This window comes from Eriocheir sinensis, chromosome 69, assembly GCF_024679095.1.
Source record: "Eriocheir sinensis breed Jianghai 21 chromosome 69, ASM2467909v1, whole genome shotgun sequence".
Lineage (NCBI taxonomy): Eukaryota > Metazoa > Arthropoda > Malacostraca > Decapoda > Varunidae > Eriocheir > Eriocheir sinensis.
Window position 1 is genome coordinate 3,236,264 of NC_066577.1, and position 26,582 is coordinate 3,262,845.

At 47.6% G+C, this 26,582-nt stretch overlaps 1 protein-coding gene and 2 long non-coding RNA genes across 10 annotated transcripts; 1 reads left to right on the plus strand and 2 right to left on the minus strand.

Moving 5' to 3' along the window:
• The first annotated feature begins 274 nt into the window (after positions 1-274).
• LOC126988385 (gastrula zinc finger protein XlCGF49.1-like) lies at positions 275-17,687 on the plus strand. 8 transcript variants are annotated; one of them, XR_007741864.1, is made up of 4 exons: positions 275-703; positions 7,998-8,962; positions 12,578-13,853; positions 14,062-14,665. XR_007741864.1 is itself a non-coding variant. In XM_050846452.1 (3 exons), exons 2-3 carry the CDS (start codon positions 8,261-8,263, stop codon positions 12,605-12,607), a joined length of 732 nt encoding a protein of 243 aa, XP_050702409.1. In that variant the 5' UTR covers positions 275-703; positions 7,998-8,260; the 3' UTR covers positions 12,608-14,061. The 8 variants fall into 8 exon arrangements, 3 of the variants coding, with proteins under 3 accessions (XP_050702409.1, XP_050702408.1, XP_050702407.1); XR_007741866.1 differs by having other exon boundaries at positions 12,578-13,749; XR_007741865.1 differs by lacking the exon at positions 14,062-14,665 and adding an exon at positions 13,958-14,061.
• On the minus strand, positions 13,637-17,157 carry LOC126988387 (uncharacterized). Its single transcript, XR_007741869.1, has 3 exons — positions 16,077-17,157; positions 13,890-15,954; positions 13,637-13,785 (listed from the first exon to the last, which is right to left on the minus strand). It is a non-coding gene; the product is annotated as an uncharacterized LOC126988387 (long non-coding RNA).
• A 2,880-nt stretch (positions 17,688-20,567) lies between the features above and the next one.
• On the minus strand, positions 20,568-22,467 carry LOC126988386 (uncharacterized). The gene is made up of 2 exons (XR_007741867.1): positions 21,857-22,467; positions 20,568-21,753 (listed from the first exon to the last, which is right to left on the minus strand). It is a non-coding gene; the product is annotated as an uncharacterized LOC126988386 (long non-coding RNA).
• Between the last annotated feature and the right edge of the window lie 4,115 nt (positions 22,468-26,582).

Consider the following 26,582-nt stretch of genomic DNA (forward strand, 5'->3'; position numbering starts at 1 on the left):
TATGCCAACGAGGACCAGCAGCCACGATAATGCCAGCCAGAGCCACGATGCCGCTAATAAAGCCATGCTAGCGCCATTAACAGTCCACGGGGGAAGTAACGGGCCGGGGGCGCCTAAAATGGGGGCCCAACGGTAATGCCAAGCCGCCGCCGCCGCCATATTACTCCCCGGGCCCCGACGATCGCACCCACACCCCCACGGGACGCCCAGGGGCAGGCACGCATGAAAACATTATCAATAAACCCTTAAAATCCTTCACGGGGCTCGAACGGGGGAACAACGGGGTCGGGGCGGCATAAAATGGGGGGGCCAGCCGCCATAAGGGGCCCCGCACGCACGCACGCACATACAATCCCAGCAAGCGCCCCGCAGCCTGGCCCCGGGAATAAGGGGCGCGGAACCTCGCACGGGTATCGAACTGGGGTGATCCTGGCCCCGGCGGCGGCGAAATAAGGGGTGAGCGGCCTGAGCCGAGGCAGCGTGCGGCCCGCCAAGCCCCGGACCACCAAAACAAACAGCAGCAGACCCAAGCCCCGCGCTGCCGCCTTTCTCCCCGCTCCCCGGGCCTCAGCCTCCCCCGTGGCCCTGCAGCCCAGCGCCGGCACCCCAGGACCCCCCCCATCCGGTACGCCGCCCCAGGGGTGCCCAGGGCACGCCGCAGCCGCCGAGAGCTCCGTTACAAGACAGCGGCGTTCAAATTCGGGTGAGTCCAGGCCCCCTGCCATCCCCCGGGTCTCGCTGCGGACCCCAGGGGGGCGCGGGGCATCCCAGGCCCGACCCTCGTGGTGCTGGGGGCGGGTCTGGGGCCTAGGGACGCAGCCACAGGGGCCACAGAGCCCATTGGGGAGGGAAGTGAAACTCGGCCCCATCTGCCGTCCCCCGGGGCTTGCTGGTTAACTCTGGAGGCCGCAGGGCACACCGGGGCCGCCCCTCGTGGTCGTGGTGGTGGGCAGGGCCTACCTAGGGGCTGGGGGCGCCGCCACAGGGGCCACACCGGCCACTGGGGGAGACGGTGAAATCATCGCTTATCTGGCGCTAGTTTCACTCGGGGCTGGGGCGCCCGGCCTGGGGACGCGGCCACGGCACCCCTGCCCTGACCCCCAATCCCCAGGCTGGCCAGGCCCCGGGGGTGGCCGTCCCCAGCCGTCCCCGTAAAGGCCACCAGAGGTCATTCACCGGGCCACCAGGACCCACGGGGGAGCTGGGGGCATTCCCGGGCATGGCGGGGGTTCAGGGGTCTTTCCTTTACTCCGGGGGTGTTGTGCGGCTCCCGGGGTCACGGGGGGGTGCTGGGGGTGTGTCTGGCCGCCTGGGGTGTTGGGGGCAGGCTGGGGTGGCAGGCCTGGGGTCACTGGGGGGTGTTATTCTGTGATTTGTTCTTATTTTATGGTGTTCTCTGCATCTCCCAGGGTACAAGGGGGGCCAGGGGGGTGCCTGCTCCTCTGGGGTGAGGCTGGGGTAGCTGGGGTACATATGGGGTGTGTGCTTGGGAGTTACTGATAATGTTTTCATATATTTTCCCAAAGTTCATGGTGCTTTCTGCTCATCCTAGGGTACATGGGTGTGTGTGTAGGGATGTGCCTGGCTTCCTGTGGTGGGGTGGGGTGGCTTTTATTATTTTTTATTATACAACTACACCCATTTTTTATGTCTTGTTTACTAGTCTGGGGGATAGCTTTGGGGGAGGTTCATATAGAATTACACCCGACGCTTCCATTTTAGTATGTCTCATTTACTAGGCCACGGAAAGCATTGGGGGGAGTGGCGGTGTATTTTTATAGAATAACACCCAACTAACTTAATTATTATATATATTTTTATATTCCTGGTTTACCAGGCTGGGAGAAAGTTATGGGCGAGGTAACAATCTTTTCCTATTATTTACCTTGTTTTACCTTGGTGTAGGTGGTTGTATACCTTTACTGGGGTGCAATGGGGTGTGCCTGGCTTTCTGGGGTGGCAGGGGACAGAGGGGTAATAATGTTTTCCTATTATTTACCCTGTTTTACCTTGGTGTAGGGTGTTGTATACCTTCACTGGGGTGCAAGGGGGTGTGCCTGGCTGTCTGGGGTGAGGCTGGGGTGGCTGGGGCATCTGGTGTGTGTGTGTGGGGGGGGGGGGGGGGGGGCTGCGTTACCAGATTATCGTACTCAGCCTTTTATGTTTTCCAATTTCCGACACCAAAACTGTTTCCTCCACCCCAATCAGATCGGATCAGATGTAGTCCCGGGATATGCCTTTGCAACAGCTCCTGGATTTTCTTTTCACTCGATGTCAATGTTCTCGTGGTTTAACTCTTATTTTCTTTATCAATATTCACTTGACATCTAGTTTTTTTTCACTGGTTTTGAACTTGTGTTTTAGCCGTCTGAATTCTTTGTCTTTCCTTCTAGAGTTTTTTTAAGTAATTTTTCCTTCTATTTTCTCACTTCCTTTATTACTATTCCAATTACTACATTTATTTATAGTTACTGTTGAAAAGTTTAATGATTAGTCTTTTTGCTATAGTTAAGTGTCTAAAAATGGTAAATACAATGGTGGATACGATGATCTGGCAACACTGGTGTGTGTGGGGTTACGGATAGTTGTTGTTTCTTATTATTTACCTTGTGTTACCTTAGTTTAGGGTGTTTTCTGTATCTCCTGGGGATAGGTCTAGTTAGGTCAGGTTGGGTTATGGTTAAATTAGATTAGGTAAATATAGGTTAGGTTATACTTTGGTTAGGTTAATCTTAGTTGGGTTAGGTTAGATTAGGTTAAATGTAGGTCAGTTAGACTTGGTTAGGTTAGATATAGTAATGTTAGGTTAGATTAGGTTATACTTTGGTTAGGTTAGATATAGGTCAGTTAGGCTTGGTTAGGTTAGATATAGTAATGTTAGGTTAGGTTATAGCTAGGTTAGGTTAAATTAGGTAAATATAGGTAGGTTAGGTTTTGTTTAGATGTAGTTGGGTTATGTTAGGTTAGGCAATGGTAGATTAGGTTAGGTTAGATATAGAAAGGTTAGGTTTGATAATGGTAGGTTAGGTTATAGGAAGGTTAGGTTAGGTTAGATATAGGAAGGGTAGATTAGGTTAGGTTTGATAATGGTAGGTTAGGTTAGTTATAGGAAGGTTAGGTTAGATATAGGAAGGGTAGGTTAGATAATGGTAGGTTGTGTTAGGTTAGATATAGGAAAGTTACATTTGCTAATGGTAGGTTAGGTTAGGTTATAGGAAGGTTAGGTTTGATAATGGTAAGTTAGGTTAGGTTATAGGAAGGTTAGGTTAGGTTTGATAATGGTAGGTTAGATATGGGAAGGTTAGGTTTGATAATGGTAGGTTAGGTTAGGTTATAGGAAGATTACATTAGATAATGGAAGGTTAGGTTAGGTTAGATATAATATTTCTAATATCATACAAAAAGTTTGTGTGATGTACTTCGCGCTGTGCTGTTCACATCCATTGCTATTAGTGGCGGTTAAGGCGGCTACGCTCATCTCCATATTCCATGTTTGATATTTATTTATTTATTTTAATGGGTGGCTTTGCATCCTGGTCATGGGGTTGAGAGGTTGTCGTCCCGGTATTCTTCGTCGTTGGCCGTGTGTGTCTCCGGGGATGCAGGTTAAGGTGGCGATATTTATTTTAGCTGCTGTTTATCGGGTCGTGCCGGGTGCCGTGGCCGGGATAAACCATTGGGAGGGGGGGGGGGTATCCAGAATTACAGGTCAGGTTGGGTTATAGTTAGATTAGGTAAATATAGGTTAGGTTAGATTAGGTTATACTTCGGTTAGGTTAGTCTTAGTTGGGTTTGGTTAGATTAGGTTAAATATAGATCAGTTAGGCTTGGTTAGGTTAGATATAGTGATGTTATGTACCTTATTTTACATTAATTTACTCTTTTTATTTAATTTTTATTTAGAGTTTTGTGTGCTGGTTGTTAGGTCATGTAGAGTGCAAGGGCTGGGGAAGCTATGGGGGATGTTTATATACAATTACACCCATTTTTTATATCTGTTGTTTACTAGTCTGGGGGATAGCTATGGCGGATGTTCATGTAGAATTACACCCGACGCTTCCATTTTTATTACGTCTCATTTACTAGGCTACGGAAAACATTTGGGGCAGGGGGCGGTGTGTTTATATAGAATAACACCCAACTAACTTATTTATTTATTTATTTATTTTTTTTTTTTTTTATTGTTCGCAGTTTACCAGGCTGGGGGAAGTTTTGGGCGAGTATTTATCTAGAATTACACCCAACTCAACTTTTTTTTTTTAACTTTTCCGCATTTTATTGGGTCATGTCATGCTGGGGCCAGGGGAAGGTATGGGTGTGTTTAACTAGAACTACACCCAACTTTCCCTTTTTTTAACTTGTCTGCATTTCACTGGGTCATGTCAGGCGTGGGTGAGGCTAAGGGTCGAAGGCCTAGGGGTGGGGTCAGGGGGTTATATAGAATCACACCCAACTGTCTCCCAGGGCTCGCGCTGTCAAATTGATGGATTTTAACATTCTAAACCACAACTCGGAGAACTGTCACCATCTCGAATGACTGTTTTTAGGTCTGAAGGAATATTTTAAGTGGTGTTAGGTTAGTTTTACCGGTGATAGGTTACTGTTTTAATGGCATTCAGTTACTGTTATGACTAATTTAACCACTCTACTTTTCGCTATATGGGAGCAACAGTTAGCGGGTTTTCCCCTGCCGTCTGTTGGGTTCGGCCAGGCTAAGGGGTGGCCGTGGGTGGGCATTTTCTTATGTATATTGTTTTCTGTTCCCATTGCCTGTGTTGCGTTAGGTTAGGTTAGGCTTTTCGTTTTTGTTATTGTTGTCGGTAAGGGGATTAAATATTGCCAGCAGGGAGTTAGACGTTACAGGGCAAGCATTTTTTACATATATTTCCTGTACCGAGTGTGTGTCTAGTTAGGTTAGGTTTATATTCATTCTATTCATTTTATTTTGTCGGTAAGTTGATTAAATATTGCCGATGATGGGGATTTAGACGTGACATAGGGCATTTTTTTTATTTTTTTTATTTTTTTTTTTTATTTTATTCCTGTTCCGAGTGTGTCTACATAGGTTAGGTTAGGTTTATATTCATTCTATTTTATTTTGTTGGTAAGTTAATTAAACATTGCCGATGATGGGGATTTATACATAACGTCGGGCTTTTTTTTTTTTATATATGTTTCCTGTACTAATCGTGTGTCTAGTTAGGTTAGGTTAGGATAAGTTTATATTCATTCTTTTTATTTTATTTTATTTTGTCAGTAACTTGATTAAATATTGCCAATGGTGATTTAGATGTAACGTAGGCATTTTTTTTATATATATATTTCCTGTACTAATCGTGTGTGTCTAGTTAGGTTAGGTTAGGATAAGTTTATATTTATTCTTTTTATTTTATTTTATTTTATTTTGTCAGTAACTTGATTAAATATTGCCAATGGTGATTTAGATGTAACGTAGGGCATTTTTTTTTATATATATGTTTCCTGTACTAATCGTGTGTGTCTAGTTAGGTTAGGTTAGGATAAGTTTATATTCATTCTTTTTATTTTATTTTATTTTGTCAGTAACTTGATTAAATATTGCCAATGGTGATTTAGATGTAACGTAGGGCATTTTTTTTATATATATATTTCCTGTGCTAATCGTGTGTGTCTTCTTAGGTTAGGTTAGGATAAGTTTATATTCACTTTTTATTCTATTTTATTTTGTCAGTAACTTGATTAAATATTGCCAATGGTGATTTAGATGTAACGTAGGGCATTTTTTTTATATATATGTTTCCTGTACTAATCGTGTGTGTCTAGTTAGGTTAGGTTAGGATAAGTTTATATTTATTCTTTTTATTTTATTTTATTTTGTCAGTAACTTGATTAAATATTGCCAATGGTGATTTAGAAGTAACGTAGGCATTTTTTTATATATATATTTCCTGTACTAATCGTGTGTGTCTAGTTAGGTTAGGTTAGGATAAGTTTATATTCATTCTTTTTATTTTATTTTATTTTGTCAGTAACTTGATTAAATATTGCCAATGGTGATTTAGATGTAACGTAGGCATTTTTTTTATATATATATTTCCTGTACTAATCGTGTGTGTCTTCTTAGGTTAGGTTAGGATAAGTTTATATTCACTTTTTATTTTATTTTATTTTGTCAGTAACTTGATTAAATATTGCCAATGGTGATTTAGAAGTAACGTAGGCATTTTTTTTATATATATATTTCCTGTACTAATCGTGTGTGTCTTCTTAGGTTAGGTTAGGTTTATATTCATTCTATTTATATAATTTTGTTGGTAAGTTGATTAAATATTGCCAGCAGGCATTTAGATGTTTCATAGGTCATTTTTTTATATATATATATTTCCTGTACTGAGTGTGTGTCTAGTTAGGTTAGGTTAGGTTTACATTAATTCTTTTTATTTTATTATATTTTTGTCGGTAGGTTGACTAAATAATGATGGTGATTTAGAGATAACGTAGGGCATTTTTTTATATATATATATTTCCTGTACTAATCGTGTGTGTCTTAGGTTAGGTTAGATTTATATTCATTTTATTTTATTTTGTCGGTAACTTGATTAAATATTGCCAGTAGGGATTTAGATGTTTCATAGGGGATTTTTTACATATATTTCCTGTACTAAATGTGAGTGTCAAGTTAGGTTAGGTTAGGTTTATATTCATTCTTTTTATTTTTGTTTTGTTAGTAAGTTGATGAAATAATACTGTCTGAGGGTTAAAATTTCAAGGCAAAGTGGTGGGTGGGTGGGGGGGGGTCTGTGGCCTCGAGGAAGGAATGATGTTTGTGTGTTCTTACTTTTTAATTTCTACAACCAGTCATTTCTCTCCAACGGTTAATCAGTGGGTCAGAGTTCAATGGGGCTGCAAGATTTCCCTGGTATCTGGTGGTCCATAGGCGAGGATTTCACCCATCAAACAACCAGTAATTTTTCATTTTTCCTCTTTTTCATTCCCATAACCAGCCATTAATTATCAGTGGTTAGTCAGTCTGTGAAGGTTCTGTGGGGCTGCAAGATTTCCCTGGTATCTGGTGGTCCATAGGCAAGGATTTCACCCATCAGACAACCAGTAATTTTTCCTCTTTCTTCGTTTTTCGTTCCCATAACCAGCCATTAATTATCAGTGGTTAGTCAGTATGTGAAGGTTCTGTGGGGCTGCAAGATTTCCCTGGTATCTGGTGGTCCATAGGCGAGGATTTCCCCCATCAAACAACCAGTAATTTTTCCTCTTTCTTCGTTTTTCGTTCCCATAACCAGTCATTAATTATCAACGGTTAGTCAGTCTGTGAAGGTTCTGTGGGGCTGCAAGATTTCCCTGGTATCTGGTGGTCCATAGGCGAGGATTTCCCCCATCAGACAACCAGTAATTTTTCCTCTTTCTTCGTTTTTCATTCCCACAACCAGTCATTAATTTTCAACGGTTAGTCAGTGGGTCAGAGTTCAATGGGGCTGCAAGATTTCCCTGGTATCTGGTGGTCCATAGGCAAGGATTTCACCCATCAGGCAACCATTAATATTTCCGTTTTCCTCTTTTTTTTTCCTTATTTTTCATTTCGTAGATCAAGCGTTCGTTTTTTCAGGGGTTAGTTTGCAAGAGTTCGGTGTTTTTCGGCGCAAGTTTTCTCCTCCGCCGAGTGTAAACCCAGCAGACAGAGAACCGATATTTTCCTTTCTTTTTCTTCTTTTAGCATTTTACGTTTCCCTTAGCGGTCATTTGTGTTCATGAAGTTAAGTGTTCTAGTGTTGCAAGTATTCCGTGTGTTCTCCATAGACAGTTACTCAAGAAACACACCTCATTTTTATTTCTTTATTTAGTTTTCATTTTCCTCTATCAATCATTTGTGTTCCGTGCTGTTAGTTCATGCAGTTGGTGTTCCAACAAAGAATTAGTATTTTCTTTATTATATGTTTCTTTTATTTCCTTTAGTAATGATCTATTTACGTGTTTGTGTGTGCTGACCCTGTGTGTCTCCGCAGAGTGCGCCGCTGAGCCAGTGTTGTGAGCCGTGCATGACATGAGCCAGGCCAGGGCCGGGCCTGAGAGCAGCAGCAGCAGCTAGTTTGTGGGCTTGGGCTATGCCCTTTGGCGATGGTGTGCTGAGCTGCCCCGCCCTGCCCCGCTGCCTGGCCTGACAACCCAATCTATGCCAGTCGGCCCTGCACCACCCCATCCCTGAACCACGGGGGGCGCACACCACACCCTAGCCTACCCCCCCCAGCCACCCGAGCCCCCCCCCACCATGGACCGCTACCCCAGCTGTCAGGAGAAGTACTACGAGTACGAGGAGTGGAACAAAGTCTTCAACCGGGACAAGGACGTCAACTACGTCAAGGAGGAGGAGCCCAACGCCCCGCGGGGCAAGAAGCTCTTCGAGTGCCCCGAGTGCAGCAAGTGGTTCAGCAGCAAGGGCAACCTGCAGCGCCACTGGATCACCCACACGGGGGAGAAGCGCTACGAGTGCGAGGAGTGCAGCAAGCCGTTCGCGCAGAAGGGCCACCTCAAGGCACACAAGCTCATGCACACCGGGGAGAAGAATTTCGAGTGCGACGTGTGCGGCAACCGCTTCATCAGCAAGGGCAACCTGCAGCGGCACAAGCTGACCCACACCGGGGAGAAGCGGTTTGCCTGCGAGGAGTGCGGGAAGCTGTTCATCCAGAAGGGCCACCTCAAGACCCACAAACTGATGCACTCCGGGGAGAAGCGGTTCGAGTGCGAGGAGTGCCGGAAGCGCTTCTCCAGCAAGGGCAACCTGCAGCGCCACCGCTTCACCCACACCGGGGAGAAGCGATTCAAGTGCGAGGAGTGCGGCAAGCAGCTCACCCAGAAGAGCCACCTCAAGTCACACAAGCTCATCCACTCCGGCGAGAAGAGCAACGAGTGCAACGAGTGTGGGGAATACTTCATCAGGAAAGCCGACCTCAAATCCCACAAAATATCACACGTAGGTCCAACGCCTCTCTGTTACTCATGCTCCTGTTAGCCTTGCCAGTGTTCTCGTAGCTCACTCCTGCACGCTCCTCCTCCTCTTCCTCTTCTTCCTCCTTTGCTTGGTGTGTGGGTGCGTGTGTGTGTTTGCTGCTTCGCTTGTTAGGCCACGGACAGGGTTGTTTACTATGATTTGTTGTGGTTGTTTACTTGTTTGCGGTGTGGGGGACTTCTCTCTCTCTCTCTCTCTGTCTTGTCATTTTTTTCTTCATTTCCTTCCTTTTTTTTCTTTGTTTTCTTTATTCCTTCCTCTTCTTCCTCTTCCTCTCTTTTTGCTCCTTTCCTTTCATCCTTTTCATGTTATTTATTATTTTTTCCTTTCTCTTTTTTCTTCATCTTTCCTACCATTATTGCTTTCTTCCTTCCCTTCCCTTCCTTTTCTCTCCCCTCCCTTCCTTTCTCTCCCTTCACTTCCTTTCCCTTCTCTTCCCTTCCTTTCCCTTCCCTTCCTTTTCTCTCCCCTCCCTTCCTTTCTCTCCCTTCACTTCCTTTCCCTTCTCTTCCCTTCCTTTCTCTCCCTTCCCTTCCTTTCCCTTCTCTTCCCTTCCTTTCCCTTCCCTTCCTTTTCTCTCCCCTCCCTTCCTTTCTCTCCCTTCACTTCCTTTCCCTTCTCTTCCCTTCCCATCCCTTCCCTTCCTTTCCCTTCCCTTCCCTTCCCATCTTCCTTTTCCTTATCTTCCCTTCCTTTGCCTTCCCATCCTTTCCCTTATCTTCCCTTCCCTTCCATTTCTCTCCCTTCCCTTCTCTTTCTCTCCCTTCCCTTCTCTTCCCTTCCATTTTCCATTCTATTCACTTCCCTTCCTTTTCTCTCCCTTCCCTTCCTTTCCCTTCTCTTCCCTTCCCATCCCTTCCCTTCCTTTCTCTCCCTTCCCTTCTCTTCCTTTCACTTCCCTTCCTTTTCCTTATCTTCCCTTCCTTTCCCTTCCCATCCTTTCCCTTATCTTCCCTTCCCTTCCCTTCCTTTCCCTTCCCATCCTTTCCCTTCGCTTCCCTTCCCTTCCCTTCCCTTCCTTTTCCTTATCTTCCCTTCCCTTCCCTTCCCTTTTTATTCTCCAATCCCTTTCCCTAATTTTTTCCCATTCTATTCTGACCTATTCCTCCTCTTCCTCCTCCTCCTCCTTGTCCTCCTCCTTGTCCTCCTCCCCCCACCCTCATGTCACACTGGGCCTAACCTTGATCACATATACATATCCATTCACTGTGTTTCTTGCACCTCACTCTAGCAAGTTTTCAAGCCATTCATAGACCACAGAGAGTTACCACAGGATGAGTTTTGATGTGTTACTTCACTATGATTGCTATTATTATTATTATTATTATTATTACTGTTATTATTATTGTTATTATGATGATGGTCGCTTCAGCAGTGCCAGGACTACTGCCAAAGCTGCTGCCACTGTTGCTACCACTGCTTCTGTATTACTGCTGCTACTACTACTACTACTACTACTACTACTACTGCTTCCCTCTTTGCTGTTGCCATCACAGTCTGTTGGTCTTTTATGCACACCTGCTCATGCAGTTGAGGCATCAGGAAGGGAAGGGTCACGAGGGACAGCCGCTGTGCCCTAGCCTGCACTGGGAAAGGTATAGTACACATCCCAGGAAGAACACCACATGCTGCAGGGGAAAATTGAGCCTGGGTGCACCAAACACAGGGTTCCTTTGCCCCTGCAGCGTGTGTGTCCTGTTCCTCCCGGGGTGTGCGGCCTGATTCCCAGTGCAGGCTGGGGCACCAGGGCCGTCCCTCACCTTCCCCACACTCATGAATGAAATGCTCAACTCATCACCAAACAAATACTTCCCTGCTGACACCAGTCATTCAGCACAAGAGTGTGTTCAGTGCCCCTCTTGTGCCCTAAGAGGCCTGGCGTGCACAGTGCTCCTGTCCTGCCCGACCTTCATGGCAACATGCTGTGTGTGGCGCTGCCCGCCTGTTGCCCCAAGTCCCTCTTCCTGCACAGCGCGGCACTGCTGTGTGTGCTGTGCCTGTGCCACAGACACTGTGTTGCTGTGCTTGTTACAACAGTGTGGGCCACTAGTCCAGCAGGGACAACAAGGGTAAGGCACAGCCTGCTACCCCGGCCCAGTGTTGGGGCTGCCACTGGGCATGAAGGCACCCGTGTGTTGGGGTGGCCACTCTGGAGCCTCACTGGGTGGGGGTGTTGTGCACCGCACACCATGGTGACAACGCTCTGGCCAGGAGCGTCAAGGTGGCTGCTCTGTGCACCACCTGACTCCTCTGATGTGTGTGTGTGTGTGTGTGTCTGTCAGCCATACACACTGCTGCCACCAGCCACAGGGACACACCACACTCCCAGCACACCCTGCGTGTGTGTGTGTGTGTCTGTCAGCCATACACACTGCTGCCACCAGCCACAGGGACACACCACACTCCCAGCACACCCTGTGTGTGTGTGTGTGTGTGCGCAGCACACAGTGCTGAGCCACTCAAGACCTGGACACTGTTCCTGATGACAAAACTATATTGAGTTGATGATGTGCTGCACAGCCCTGCCGGGGCACACAGACCAACAGCCTGCCTGGCGCCCGCCTCTCTGCTGTCCCTATGCTCCCCTGCTGTCCCTCCCACTGGCCTCCTGCTGCCATGCACTGCACTGTCTTGTTTTCAGCACAGGGGCCCGGCCCGGCCCGGCCCCTCCCAGCCCTGCGGCGGCACTGGTCACGGTGTCAGCGTGTCATGTGCTGCCGTCTGTGGCCGCCGGGCGGGAGGGTCCGGGTCTGGCCGCCAGTAGTGTTATTAGTAGTGTTGTTGTTGTTGTTGTTGTCCTTGCTATCAGTACTAGTGCCTGTGCCTTGTACCACTAATGACAATACTGTTGATGATGATGATGATGATAATAGTAACCTTTGAGCACACAGATCTAACAAAGAGAAAAAAGAGAGAGAGAGACAGAGGCGCAGGTCAGCCATTGCCTAGGTCACTGATACTAGAGTCACCCCAGCAGCTTTTTTGATCTCCTTAACAAACAACAAAAGATTACAAAACCAGTGTTGCCAATCCTCATGTCTTCTTGCCCTCACCACCGCCGCCCCCCCCAACACCACCGCGACGCCACGGCCAACAACAACTACATCAACAACAACATCAACCAACATCAACAACATCAACCAACAACAGCCGATGGATGTGGGCGTGTTGGATGGCTCCTGTGGGCTGTGAAGGCCCCCCCCCACCCCCGGCCCTCCCCCCCCCTGACGCCCTGAGACAGTGAGTGTGAGGGGGGGCAGGAGGGGGGAGGGTGTGGTGGTGGTGGTGGTGGTGGTGGTGGTGGTGAGGGAGAAGGAGGAGGAGGAGGATGCAGGAGAAGGGGGAGGAAGAGGAGGACGGAGAGGAAAAGGAGGAAGAAAGTGGAAGAGGAAGAGGAGGAGGAGAGATGGAGAGGTGGAAGAGACATAGAGGGAGAGAGAGAGCGTGAGAGTGAGAGTGAGAGATAGTGAGAGTGAGTGAGCCTTCCTCCTCTTCCTCCTCCTCCTCCTCTTCCTCCCCTCCTCCTCTTCCTCCTCCTCCGCTTCTCTCCACCTTCTCCAGCGGATGTTCCTCCACCAGGACGCTCCAAGAATCTTTCAACGATGGTGAGGGGATGGTGAAGGTGGTGCGCCCCAGCGGTGAGGATGGTGGAGGTGATGCGTCCGCCTCAAGACAGATCTCTCCTCCTCCTCCTCCTCCTCCTCCTCTCTGACAGTAATGGTGATACTGATGGTGATGGTGATGGTGGTGGTGGTGGTGGTTGGCTGCGACACACATTGACAACACCAGCAGCCTCCGTGGTGATGGTGGTGGTGATGGTGACAGCCTCTCGCACCAAATATTGACTGATAGTGATGCGATGGTGACCGTGATGGTGACTCAATGCCCAGACACCCTTCACCTTGTCCCCTTGTATGGTGAAACGGTGCATCAAACTCAAGGTGATAGTGACTTGATTGTGAATGATGGTGATGGGATGGTGACTCAACGCCCAGACACCCTTCACCTTGTCCCCTCGTATGGTGAAATGGTGCACTCAAGGTGATGGTGAGCTCTTGATAGAGAATGATGGTGACAAAGCACACCCTGACACTCATCAACTTGTCCCTGTGTATAGTGAGATGATGCGCAGGTGATGGTGAGCTCTTGATAGTGAATGATGATATAATGATGGTGAAACAGCTTGCACACAGATGATGGTGACAACATATTCACACCCCCTCCAAAATGTCCTCTTGTATAGTGAGGCACCAAGCACACACATGATGGTGAGTGCCTGATAGTGACATGGCAATGATGATAGTGACAACACACCCCAACACCCTCCAACTTGTCCGCTTGTATAGTGAGGCACCACATATACAAATGATAGTGACTGATTGTGGTGCACTCACTGTCCTATCACCACAGCCCTGATAGTGAGTACAGTACGTCCAGATATGCTTCACCATCACCCAAGAATAGTGAGACAAGAGCTACACAAGATGGTGATGGTGGTGATGGTGAACTCAAAAACGCCAAACAGCACTTTCAGATACGTTCCACCATCACTATACGTCCAGATACAGTTCACTATCACCCCAAGAATAGTGAGACAAGACCATAAAACACAGAAGATAGTGAGGTTATGGTGAGCAAGCTAACACTACATAACCTCCAAGATACATTTCACCATCACTATACGTCCAGATACCTTTCACTATCACCCCAAGAATAGTGAAACAGGATCATAAAACACAAAAGATGGTGAGGTTATGGTGAGCAAGGAAGGGGACACCACACAGCATCTCCAGATAAGCTTCACCGTCACCCCAGGAATAGTGAAACAAGACCATAAAACACAAAAGATGGTGAGGTTATGGTGAGCAAGGCAGGATACACCACACAGCACCTCCAGATAAGCTTCACCGTCACCCCAGGAATAGTGAAACAAGATCATAAAACACAAAAGATGGTGAGGTTATGGTGAGCAAGGAAGGGGACACCACACAGCACCTCCAGATAAGCTTCACCGTCACCCCAGGAATAGTGAAACAAGATCATAAAACACAAAAGATGGTGAGGTTATGGTGAGCAAGGCAGGATACACCACACAGCACCACCAGATAAGCTTCACTGTCACCCCAGGAATAGTGAGAAGATGGTGAGGGTGGTGGTGATAGTGAACTCAACACCACACACTACCTCCAGTGAGCTCACTATCACTCACTCACTCTCCCAGCTTGGTCAACTTCATCTCCACCCCTGACTCAAGCTGAAACCAAGCTGGGGTTGATCTAGGTCATGTCTTTCAAGCGTAGGACCTGCCAGCCACATCCACTCAAGCTGAAATCCAAGCTGAGGTTGCTGCAGATACTGTCTCCATTACACAAGCTTAAAAAAATAACATATCAGCTTGAAAAATCCCTCCAGCCACAACCCAAGCTTGACTCACCCAAACCCAAGTCAAGCTAAAATTCAAGCTGAGGTTGCTCCAGATAGTGTCTCCATAATACAAGCTTGAAAATACCAGAAATCTATCAGCTTGAAGAGTCCCCCACAGCCACACCCAAGCTTGATTCACCCAAACCCAACTCAAGCTTGATTCACCCAAACCCAACTCAAGCTTGACTCATCACACACAACACAAGCTTGACTCACCACACACAACACAAGCTTGACTCACCACACACAACACAAGCTTGACTCACCACACACAACACAAGCTTGACTCACCACACACAACACAAGCTTGACTCACCACACACAACTCAAGCTTGACTCACCACACACAACACAAGCTTGATTCACCACACACAACTCAAGCTTGACTCACCACACACAAGTTTGACTCATCACACACAACACAAGCTTGACTCACCACACACAACACAAGCTTGACTCACCACACACAACACAAGCTTGACTCACCACACACAAGTTTGACTCATCACACACAACACAAGCTTGACTCACCACACACAACCCAAGCTTAATTCACCCAAACAACTCAAGCTTGACTCACCACACACAACACAAGCTTGACTCAAAACACACAACACAAGCTTGACTCACCACACACAACACAAGCTTGACTCACCACACACAACACAAGCTTGACTCATCACACACAACACAAGCTTGATTCACCACACACAACTCAAGCTTGACTCACCACACAACACAAGCTTGATTCACCACACACAACACAAGCTTGACTCACCACACACAACACAAGCTTGATTCACCACACACAACTCAAGCTTGATTCACCACACACAACACAAGCTTGATTCACCACACACAACACAAGCTTGACTCACCACACACAACACAAGCTTGATTCACCACACACAACTCAAGCTTGATTCACCACACACAACACAAGCTTAATTCACCACACACAACTCAAGCTTGACTCACCACACACAACACAAGCTTGATTCACCACACACAACTCAAGCTTGACTCATCACACACAACACAAGCTTGACTCACCACACACAACACAAGCTTGACTCACCACACACAACACAAGCTTGACTCACCACACACAACACAAGCTTGACTCACCACACACAACACAAGCTTGATTCACCACACACAACTCAAGCTTGACTCACCACACACAACACAAGCTTGACTCACCACACACAACACAAGCTTGACTCACCACACGCAACACAAGCTTGACTCACCACACACAACACAAGCTTGACTCACCACACACATCTCAAGCTTGACTCACCACACACAACACAAGCTTGACTCATAATAACACAAGCTTGATTCAGCACACACAACACAAGCTTGACTCACCACACACAACACAAGCATGATTCACCACACAACTCAAGCTTGACTCACCACACACAACACAAGCTTGATTCACCACACACAACACAAGCTTGATTCACCACACACAACTCAAGCTTGACTCACCACACACAACACAAGCTTGACTCACCACACACAAGCTTGATTCACCACACACAACACAAGCTTGACTCACCACACAACACAAGCTTGACTCACCACACACAACACACAACACAAGCTTGACTCACCACACACAAGCTTGACTCACCACACACACAACACAAGCTTGACTCACCACACACAACACAAGCTTGACTCACCACACACAACACAAGCTTGACTCACCACACACATCTCAAGCTTGACTCACCACACACAACACAAGCTTGACTCATAATAACACAAGCTTGACTCACCACACACAACACAAACTTGACTCATAATAACACAAGCTTGACTCACCACACACAACACAAGCTTGACTCACCACACACAACACAAACTTGACTCACCACACACAACACAAACTTGACTCACCACACACAACACAAGCTTGACTCACCACACACAACACAAACTTGACTCACCACACACAACACAAGCTTGACTCACCACACACAACACAAGCTTGACTCACCACACACAACACAAGCTTGACTCACCACACACAACACAAGCTTGACTCACCACACACAACACAAACTTGACTCACCACACACAACACAAGCTTGACTCACCACACACAACACAAGCTTGACTCACCACACACAACACAAGCTTGACTCACCACACACAACACAAGCTTGACTCACCACACACAACACAAGCTTGACTCACCACACACAACACAAGCTTGACTCACCACACACAACACAAACTTGACTCATAATAACACAAGCTTGACTCACCACACACAACACAAGCTTATATATCAGTGGCTGGAGTGAAGCGAGATGAGTGTGATGAAATTAAGCAAAAAATACAAGGTACACAAGCAAGATAGGAAGATTAATGAGCAAGATAAACAATTAAGCAAGATCCAGAAGCAAGCCACAGGTCACCACCAAGTCACCATGATCACCACCACCATCACCACCACCACCACCACCACCACTAGCGGAGAGTGAGCGAGCGAGGGAGCGAGACCCAGAGAGGTGGACCAACCACCATCACTGCGTCTGAGTCCTCCACGCAGCCTTCTCCTCCTCCTCCTCCTCCTCCTCTGGGCTTCTTCTCATCACATACGAAGATGCCTCCTGCTCCTCTGCTCCTCTTCTTCCCTTCCTCCTCCTCCTCCTCCTCCTCCTCCTGCTCCCTCCCCTGCCCCCCTGTTCCTGCTCCCCACCCAAGCGGTTGCCCACCTTCCAGGCTGGCGGCGCGGCCCCTCCCGGATGGTTTGAGTCTCACCGCCTGGCCCCACCCTCCTCCCAGCCCTCGGAGAACTCCCCGGGCTGGTTTGAGTCGTCCCGGCTGATGCCGCTGCCCACCGGCGTGGTGCCCGGCTGGCTGGGCTCCTCCCTGGCCCCCCCCCTCCCCGCGGGACCCGTCGACCGGCGGCTCCAAGCGTAAGACTAGTGCGAGCGGCAGCGGCGCCCGCCACAGCCGCCGCCGCCGCCCCCGCCCGCCGCTGTCTGTGTCTGTCGGCCTGTCTCTCCCGCCCCCCCCTGCCCTCCCCATGCCCCCCTGCCCTGCCCCGTGGGTGTGTGGGCCCCCTGTGTCCCCCCCCCGCCCCCCGCAACGCCGGGACAACTTAGTTCGTACGCCGTAGATTATCGTTACTTAAAGGTAGAACTAAAGATCTCTCTGTCTCTCTATCTGTCTGTACCTCTACTAATGATCTCTGTCTCTCTCTGTCTGTCTACCTCTACTGAAGATCTGTCTCTGTCTCTCTCTCTGTCTGTCTACCTCTACTGAAGATCTGTCTCTGTCTGTACCTCTACAAAATATCTCTATCTCTTTGTCTTTTTTCAATGTCTCTCGTCCTCCGCTGTGATTGGCTGGGCCGCCCCGCCACACCCTCACCACAGCACCACAGGGTCGGGGGTGGCACTGGGTCTTCTTCCCTTCCCCCCTTCCCCTGGGTGCCATAGGAGGGGTGTGGCGTGACGGTGAAGGGGTGTGTGGGTGTGTAAAGCCGTCACACCCTTGGATTGGTCTGGCTATGTAAATTATTTTGTCTGTACTCTCTCTCTCTCTCTCTCTCTCTCTCTCTCTCTCTCTCTCTCTCTCTCTCTCTCTCTCTCTCTCTCTATTATGCTCTTTTTCCTTGCAGCCTGGTCAAGTTTTCTCTCTCTCTCTCTCTCTCTCTCTCTCTCTCTCTCTCTCTCTCTCTCTCTCTCTCTCTCTCTCTCTCTCTCTCTCTCTTATGCTCTCTTTCCTTGCAGCCTGGTCAAGTTATCTCTCTCTAATCATTCTTTTTCTTTATTTCTTTTCCTTATACTCTCTCTCTCTCTCTCTCTCTCTCTCTCTCTCTCTCTCTCTCTCTCTCTCTCTCTCTCTCTCTCTCTCTCACACACACACACACACACACACACACACTCACACTCTCACACACACTCTCTCTCTCTCTCTCTCTCTCTCTCTCTCTCTCTCTCTCTCTCTCTCTCTCTCTCTCTCTCAGTTGTAGGTCTAGGTAATGTTGTAGGTGGGGACAGACTATTGTATGATGTGTGTGTATTGGATCTATCAGCACCCCATCCTAGATCCTCAATACCTCTCTCTCTCTCTCTCTCTCTCTCTCTCTTGAGCCACTGAAGAAATATATATTGTAATTTTTTTGCCCTTCTAAAATGATTGGAGAGAGAGAGAATCAAAATTACTATACAATTCAGTGGAGGATTCTCTCTCTCTCTCTCTCTCTCTCTCTCTCTCTCTCTCTCTCTCTCTCTCTCTCTCTCTCTCTTTTTTGCACTTGCTTGTGGAAAGAAACACACAGACACACACACAGACACACACACACAAACAGACACACACATTTATCCCTTTAGACACACTGGAAACTACCCCCCCTTCCGCCCTCCCCCCCCCTACCCCCCCTCACACTGCGGCACCCCCTAAGGGCTTGTAGCAAACAGCACCTGTGAGCCTGAGATTCTGTGTGAGGGCCCTGAAGTGATCCATAGGCGGGGCGGGGCGGATGGTGTGACAGGGCCGCTGAACATGGCCCGGTGTGTGAGCTTTGTGACCCCACGGCTACCAACCAACCCCTTCCCTACCCCCCACCCCAAGCCACACCGTCACGCCAGGGGTTCGGCGACATGTCCCAGCCAACACACAGTCAGTCACACCTCAGGATAGCCCCCCCCTCCCTCTACCCCCCCACCCCCCCCCACACACACACACCACACCACCTTGTAAAGTACAGAGTAAGTGATGTTTTTCTTTTCTTTTTTTTTTTTTTCTTTTTTCAGTGATTTGCGGAGCCCCCCCCTCCCCCCCCTTTTTTTCCGAATTATTTTTTCCATAATCGTAATGCCCTCCTCCCTCCCTCCCTCCCTCTCCCTTCTCCTCCTCTTCCTCTTCTTCTTCTCTCCCTTCGTCCATCATGTTTCCTGCATTTCCTTCCTCTCTCTCACATCAGTAGCAGTTTTTCTCCTCCTCCTTCTCCTCCTCCTCCCTCCATTTCTCTTCCTCTCTCCTCTCTCTCTCTCTGCATCCATTTTTGCCTCCATCTCCCTCCTCCTCCTCCTCCCTCTATTTCTCTTCTCTCTCTCTGCATCCATTTTTGCCTCCATCTCCCTCCTCCTCCTCCTCCCTCTATTTCTCTTCTCTCTCTCTCTCTGCATCCATTTTTGCCTCCATCTCCCTCCTCCTCCTCCTCCCTCTATTTCTCCTCTCTCTCTCTCTCTGCATCCATTTTTGCCTCCATCTCCCTCCTCCTCCCTCTATTTCTCCTCTCTCTCTCTCTCTCTCTGCATCCATTTTTGCCCCCATCTCCCTCCTCCTCCTCCTCCTCCTCCTCCCTCCATTTCTCTTCTCTCCTCTCTCTCTCTGCATCTATTTTTGCCTCCATCCCTCCCTCTCTCCCCTCTCTCTTCAGTTTTCTCTTCTTCCCTCTTTCTCTTCCTCCAATCCTCTGCATCCTTTCTTCCTCCTCTTCCTCTCATTCTCTCTATTCCTCCTTCCCCTTCCCTTCTCTTCCTCTCATTTTCTTCCTCCCTTCACGAATGACTGTCTGTCTCTCCGTCTGTCTGGTTATGGCTAAAGTGACTGGATAGATTGATGAACTGAAAACAAACAGAGTAAGCTAAGTAACTGGATTGACTTTGTTTCAGTAAGATAACATTAACAGTCCGAAGTCACTTGACGGGACACTGAGCCCTCGAGACGCACCCTAGAGTCACTGAATAAGGTAACGTCAACTTAAGCTCGACAGCCCAGACTTGCTAAATGAGATAATGTTAGCTGTTAAGAAAGGGCCCAAGTTACTGAATGAGATAGTGGCTGGTATTACAAGGGAGATATCAGTCGGGTTCTAATGAGTGTTTTTTAGGCTCAGGGTACAGAAGAAGGATCACACTACCACCAGGGTCATAAAACTACTACTGGAAATGCCCACAACTCCTGCGAAAGCCTTGCCAAATAGGTGTTCTTGGGCTGCGAAATGTCTTATAATACAACCCAGTGAGCCTCTAGTAATGCTGTGGGGAACTTACTGTGTGTTCTGGCATTGCTGAGCGGCTGTAGTAATGTTAAATAAAATGACTGTCTAAAATTTGACTGGGCCCATATCACAAGCTCTCCCTTCCTTGGCCATTCCTTTGACATCAGATCTAATCACACAGACATTCTAGGCGCTCTCTCTCTCTCTCTCTCTCTCTCTCTCTCTCTCTCTCTCTCTGTAAGATCTAAGTTATATTTTTCTAATTAGTAAATTTGTAACATTATTTTATTCCCTTTCTTTCCCTTCCCTTCCCTAATTTCCCTTCCTTTCCTTCCCCTTCCCTTCATTTCCCTTCCCTTCCCTTCCCCTCCCCTCCCCTTCCATTTCATTCTCTCCTTCCTTTCTCTCCCCTTCCATTTCATTCTCTCCCCTTCCCTCCCCTTCCCTTCCCTTCCCTTCTCTCCTCTTCCCTTCCCTTCTCTCCTCTTCCCTTCCCTCCCCTTCTCTCCTCTCCTCTTCCCTTCCCTCTCTTTCCCTCCCCTTCCCTTCTCTCCTCTTCCCTTCCCTTGCCATCCCAATAGAAATTTAGTGTTATTTTTCTAATGTAAGATATGCTATTATTATTATTATTATTATTATTATTATTATTATTATTATTGGTGTTGTTCCTGTCCTGCATTCTTTTTCTTTCCTTCCCTTCTTTTCTTTCCCTTCCTTCCTTCCCTTCTTTCCTCTTTCCTCACATTCCATTTCCTTCCTTCTCTTTGTTTCCTCCCTTTTCCCTTCCCTTCCTTTCCCTTCTCTTTATTCACCCTTTCCATTCTTCCCCTTCCCTTCCTTCCCTTCCCATCTTTTTATTCATCCTTTCCATTCTTCCTTCCCCTTCCCGTCCATTCTTTCTATCTCTCCTTTCCCTCATCTCCCCATCTTTTCATTCTCCTTCTCCTCCTATCCTTTCCCTCCTTCCCTCATCCTGTCTTTTCCCTTCACTTCTGTCTCCCTTCCCCCTTCCCCTCAGACATCATTAGTGTTATTTTTGTAAGGTCTGTCGGGGAGCTGCACATAATTAAGCGAGAGAGGAGTGAGTGCAGGAGTTCCAGATTCTTAAATGTCTTGGCGCCCCAGTTCGCCTGTTTGCATAGCCTCTCACGGTGGAAGTTGTTGCTGGGTTTTCATGGAGTGTTTGGTTATCTCAGTGAAAGTTTTACATGACTTCTGGGCCACAGACAGGAAAACCACCCATGAAAACCCGGTTCGTCTTGTTAGTGCCCGAGTTTTCATGGAGTGTTTGGTTATCTCAGTGAAAGTTTTACATGACTTCCGGACCACAGACAGGAAAACCACCCATGAAAACCTGGTTCATCTTGTTAGTGGCCGAGTTTTCATGGACTCTGGTTATCTCAGTGAAAGTTTTATATGACTTCTGGACCACAGACAGGAAAACCACCCATGAAAACCTGGTTCATCTTGTTAGTGGCCGAGTTTTCATGGAGTGTTTGGTTATCTCAGTTACAGTTTTACGTGACTTCTGGACCACAAACAGGAAAACCACCCATGAAAACCCAGTTCGTCTTGTTAGTGGCCGAGTTTTCATGGACTGTTTGGTTATCTCAATGGCAGTTTTACACAACTTCTACATCTTGGACAGGAAAACCACCCATGAAAACCCGGCTAATCATCTCTGGGGTCTTGGGAAACAGTCGCATTGGGAGCCCGACAAGACGTATAAGAATATGGACAGTTTTTCTTGAGTCCTACCTGGAAGTTTAACGTTTTTTATAAGGTTCCAAGTGCATGCCTCCACCCATCCACTCCTCCGCATTCATTATTCACTAGCGACTTCTTGGTAATAGTAATAATAATAATGATGATGGTGATGATGATGATGATGACGAGGATAATTATAATAAAGATTTTGCCGTCGAGAAATTTTGTTTAACTTTGGATTGGCGATGTTTGTGACCTTTTTTTATTTATTTATTATTTTTTTCATCTCTTCCTATTTCTCTCTTTTTTTATATTTTAGTTTCTCTCTCTCTCTCTCTCTCTCTCTCTCTCTCTCTCTCTCTCACTAACAAACCTCCTCCTCCCCCCCCCCCCTGTACACACACACCTCATGCCCCCTCTGTCCCCCCCCCCTCCCTGTCCCCCCTCCCCTCCCCCCCCCCCCATAGTACTCTCGAGCTAAGCATCGGTAGACCATTTATTAGTTAAGGTCTTTGTGAACTAAGAACCCAATGTATGTATAAGGCTATGTTGTGTTGGAAGAAATACTGTAGTGACCCCCGAAAGCTGTCCGTTTTCTCTCGTGCCTCTCATCCGTTTTCTTCGCCCCTCTGCTTCAGTCTGCCTCGTAACATACCACGTTCTCTGTCTTCCTCTTGTGTGTTGGCGCCAGTGTCTTTTGTAGCCTTGTATCCACTTCGTGTCTCTCAATTCCTCACCGACTGCACCTTCTTCCCCTTCTTCTCTGCCTTAATCCTTCATGGGGTCGGTCGGACTTCTCTTCCCTTCTCCGTTACTGACACAACTTCTTCCTGCCTGCCTCCTCTGACCCTCGGCACAGACTATTCCATTTCCACACATTTCTCTTCCTTTCAGTGTTTATTTTTTCAAGTGTGGGAATGGAGTAAGTAGTCTGTGCCGAGAGTGAGAGGAGGGGGAGAGAACGTGGCGTGTCGGAGGGCAGACACAAGAAACGTCGAAGAAAACGTGTGAGACGCCCCAGAGAAAATGGGTGAAGGGGGTCGCTACACATCGTATGCATCTTTTGTTACTACTACCACTACTACTATGACTATTACTACTACCTAGACTTTATGGTTTCTATAGAAATTATTATTATTATTATTATTATTATTATTATTATTATTATTATGGAGTAGTTTGATTATCCATGCTGGTTCTCTGCCTGTGCCCCCCACCCCTACCTTTTTTTATGATACTGTATATGTACAAATTGGCAAAGATGATGATGATGATTATAGTGATGGCAGGCTGGACTTCAGAGGCTGATTTCACATCCCCTCCCATGATTTTTTTTAATGGTACGATATTTGAGGCGTCCACTGGAAAAGGTTGCACCACACACCATCAGTCATGAGTGCGTTGTGTCGTGCTGTGTGGCCAAGACTCCAGGAAGGATTGTGATAATGGTGGAGCAAAACCTGATAGTGTTTCTGTAGCTCAATCCTGATGAGTGCACAACCCCGAGTGGCAGCGCGTGGTGCAGTGCACAACAGTCCTGACTGATAAATATAAACTGATGGTTGAAAGAGAACTGCTGGGAAATATTAATGAAAACATTTTAGTCATCATCAGAAGATATTCCTAATTCTCTGAGTGAGTTACCGTGGGTGAAGACGTTTGTTTTCCTGCGCCATAACTTCACCACAACCTTGTGATTCATCGCCAGCCCTCAGCACCAGGGTGAGGGCAGGGCAAGCCTTGCCAGTCCTGTGTCTTGCCTGGCCGAGGCGCTGGCCACACTGAGGGCCGCACACACTCACTGCTGTGGTCCACACCAACATGAAGTCAGTTTGGGTGGTGCCTGAGGCTCACCACAGCCCTGCCGCATTACCCTCAATACATCACTTTCTCTCTCATGTGTCTGCTATTTAATATTTCAAATTGTGTAATTAATATTCTGTATACACTAAATAAGTCTTTAGTGGTATGAATGTATTACTCTTTAGAATAATGGCAAAGAAGTGTATAAATTCCATAACAGGCGAGATTTTATTTCCGGCAATCGAGACACACCATGTCACCCCCCCCCCCCTCACCCCCACGCCCCATGACAGCTGCCCCAACAGCCAGCCTCATCCCCAAGGCCTGGTTTAGCAGCGCCCTGGACCTGCTCAAACTGAATTCATGTATGTGTCAGAGTGTAGTGTGCGGCCTGAACCAAGGAGTGTGCAGTCATGATTGATGGTGTGTGGCCAGCGTGAGGGAAGGCCACTGTGCCCTTGTCTGCACTGGGAAAGTCAGGCCACACAGCACTAGGAAGAAGACAAGCTGTGGGGGAAAAGTGACCCTCGGAAGGAGAGGAGTGGAAGATGAACAGACACGAGAGACTGACACACACACACACACACACACACACACACACACACACACACACACACACACACACACACTGAGAAACTAGAAAAAAATGTGTCCTTTATGCCTCTTCTCCGCTCACTGTCTCATATGTACAAATTGGCCGAGATGATAAGAACATAAACATGAGAACGTAAGGAGTCTGCAAGAGGCCGGTCGATGGTGATGATGACGGTGCTGTGTCCCTTACTCTATCAACTCTATCACTTATTGTATTCTCGTCCCTCACTTCACATTGAACTGGCTGGCAACTCTACATGGAGGCAGGTAAGGTAAATTTTGTGGCCTGGGGTATGACTGAAAGGCTTTTGACTCAAGACACTCTAGGACATAGTGCGGACCCTTGGTATGTCTGCAAGGATTACTGAACTGATGACTGGCCTTTACCATGGGACTGAGAGTGCTGTGAAGTGTGGGGGAGGCGTTTCCAGCTTTTGCCATATGAGGGAAGACTTACTTAACCCGGTAGCAGCAGGGATCATGTTTCTTAATGGTCCCTCTAAGCGAGAAAAATGAGAAAAAATCATCACTCACACAAACCATTGCATAATATATATCAACGCATTTGTGATCAGTTTATGCATCATCTATTTTGGGGGTTTATATCATGGCACAAATTTGGCCCGTTGCTGCTACCGGGTGAGTGGAACAGGCCTGGCAGTCATGTGGTGAGTGAGTGCCAATACTAACAGAGTGGTGGATGAGTGGAACAGGCCTGGCAGTCATGTGGTGAGTGCCAAAACTAACAGAGTGGTGGGTGAGTGGAACAGGCCTGGCAGTCATGTGGTGAGTGAGTGGCAATACTAACTGAGTGGTGGATGAGTGGAACAGGCATGGCAGTCATGTGGTGAGTGAGTGCCAATACTAACAGTGGTGGATGAGTGGAACAGGCCTTGCAGTCATGTGGTGAGTGAGCGCCAATACTAACAGAGTGGTGGATGAGTGGAACAGGCCTGGCAGTCATGTGGTGAGTGAGTGCCAATACTGAGTGGTGGATGAGTGGAACAGGCATGGCAGTCATGTGGTGAGTGAGTGCCAATACTAACAGAGTGGTGGATGAGTGGAACAGGCCTGGCAGTCATGTGGTGAGTGAGTGCCAATACTAACAGTGGTGGATGAGTGGAACAGGCCTTGCAGTCATGTGGTGAGTGAGCGCCAATACTAACAGAGTGGTGGATGAGTGGAACAGGCCTGGCAGTCATGTGGTGAGTGAGTGCCAATACTAACAGAGTGGTAGATAAGTGGAACATGCCTGGCAGTCATGTGGTGAGTGAGTGCCAATACTAGAGTGGTAGATAAGTGGAACATGCCTTGCAGTCATGTGGTGAGTGAGTGCCAATACTAACAGAGTGGTGGATGAGTGGAACAGGCCTTGCAGTCATGTGGTGAGTGAGTGCCAATACTAACAGTGGTGGATGAGTGGAACAGGCCTGGCAGTCATGTGGCGAGTGAGTGCCAATACTAACAGAGTGGTGGATGAGTGGAACAGGCCTAGCAGTCATGTGGTGAGTGAGTGCCAATACTAACAGGGTGGTGGATGAGTGGAACAGGCATGGCAGTCGTGTGGTGAGTGAGTGCCAATACTAACAGAGTGGTGGATGAGTGGAACAGGCCTGGCAGTCATGTGGTGAGTGAGTGCCAATACTAACAGGGTGGTGGATGAGTGGAACAGGCCTGGCAGTCATGTAGTGAGTGAGTGCCAATACTAGCAGGGTGGTGGATGAGTGGAACAGGCCTGGCAGTCATGTGGTGAGTGAGTGCCAGTGTACTAACAGTGGTGGATGAGTGGAACAGGCCTGGCAGTCATGTGGTGAGTGCCAATGTACTAACAAAGTGGTGGATGGGAAGAAAAAGAAGTGAAAGGAGAAAGGAAGGAAAAGTTAGATAAAAAAAAGAAAGGAAGAGGAGGAAAGGAAAAGAAAAAGGAAAGGAGGAAGGAGAAAGAAAGGAAGGAAAGGTTCTTAAGAAGGGAAAGGAAAAGAAATAAAGGAGAGGAAGAAAAAGAAGGAAATGGAAGGGAAGGGAAATAAAATCGAGTAAGGAGAAAGGAAGGAATGGAGAGAAAGTAGTGATCGAAAG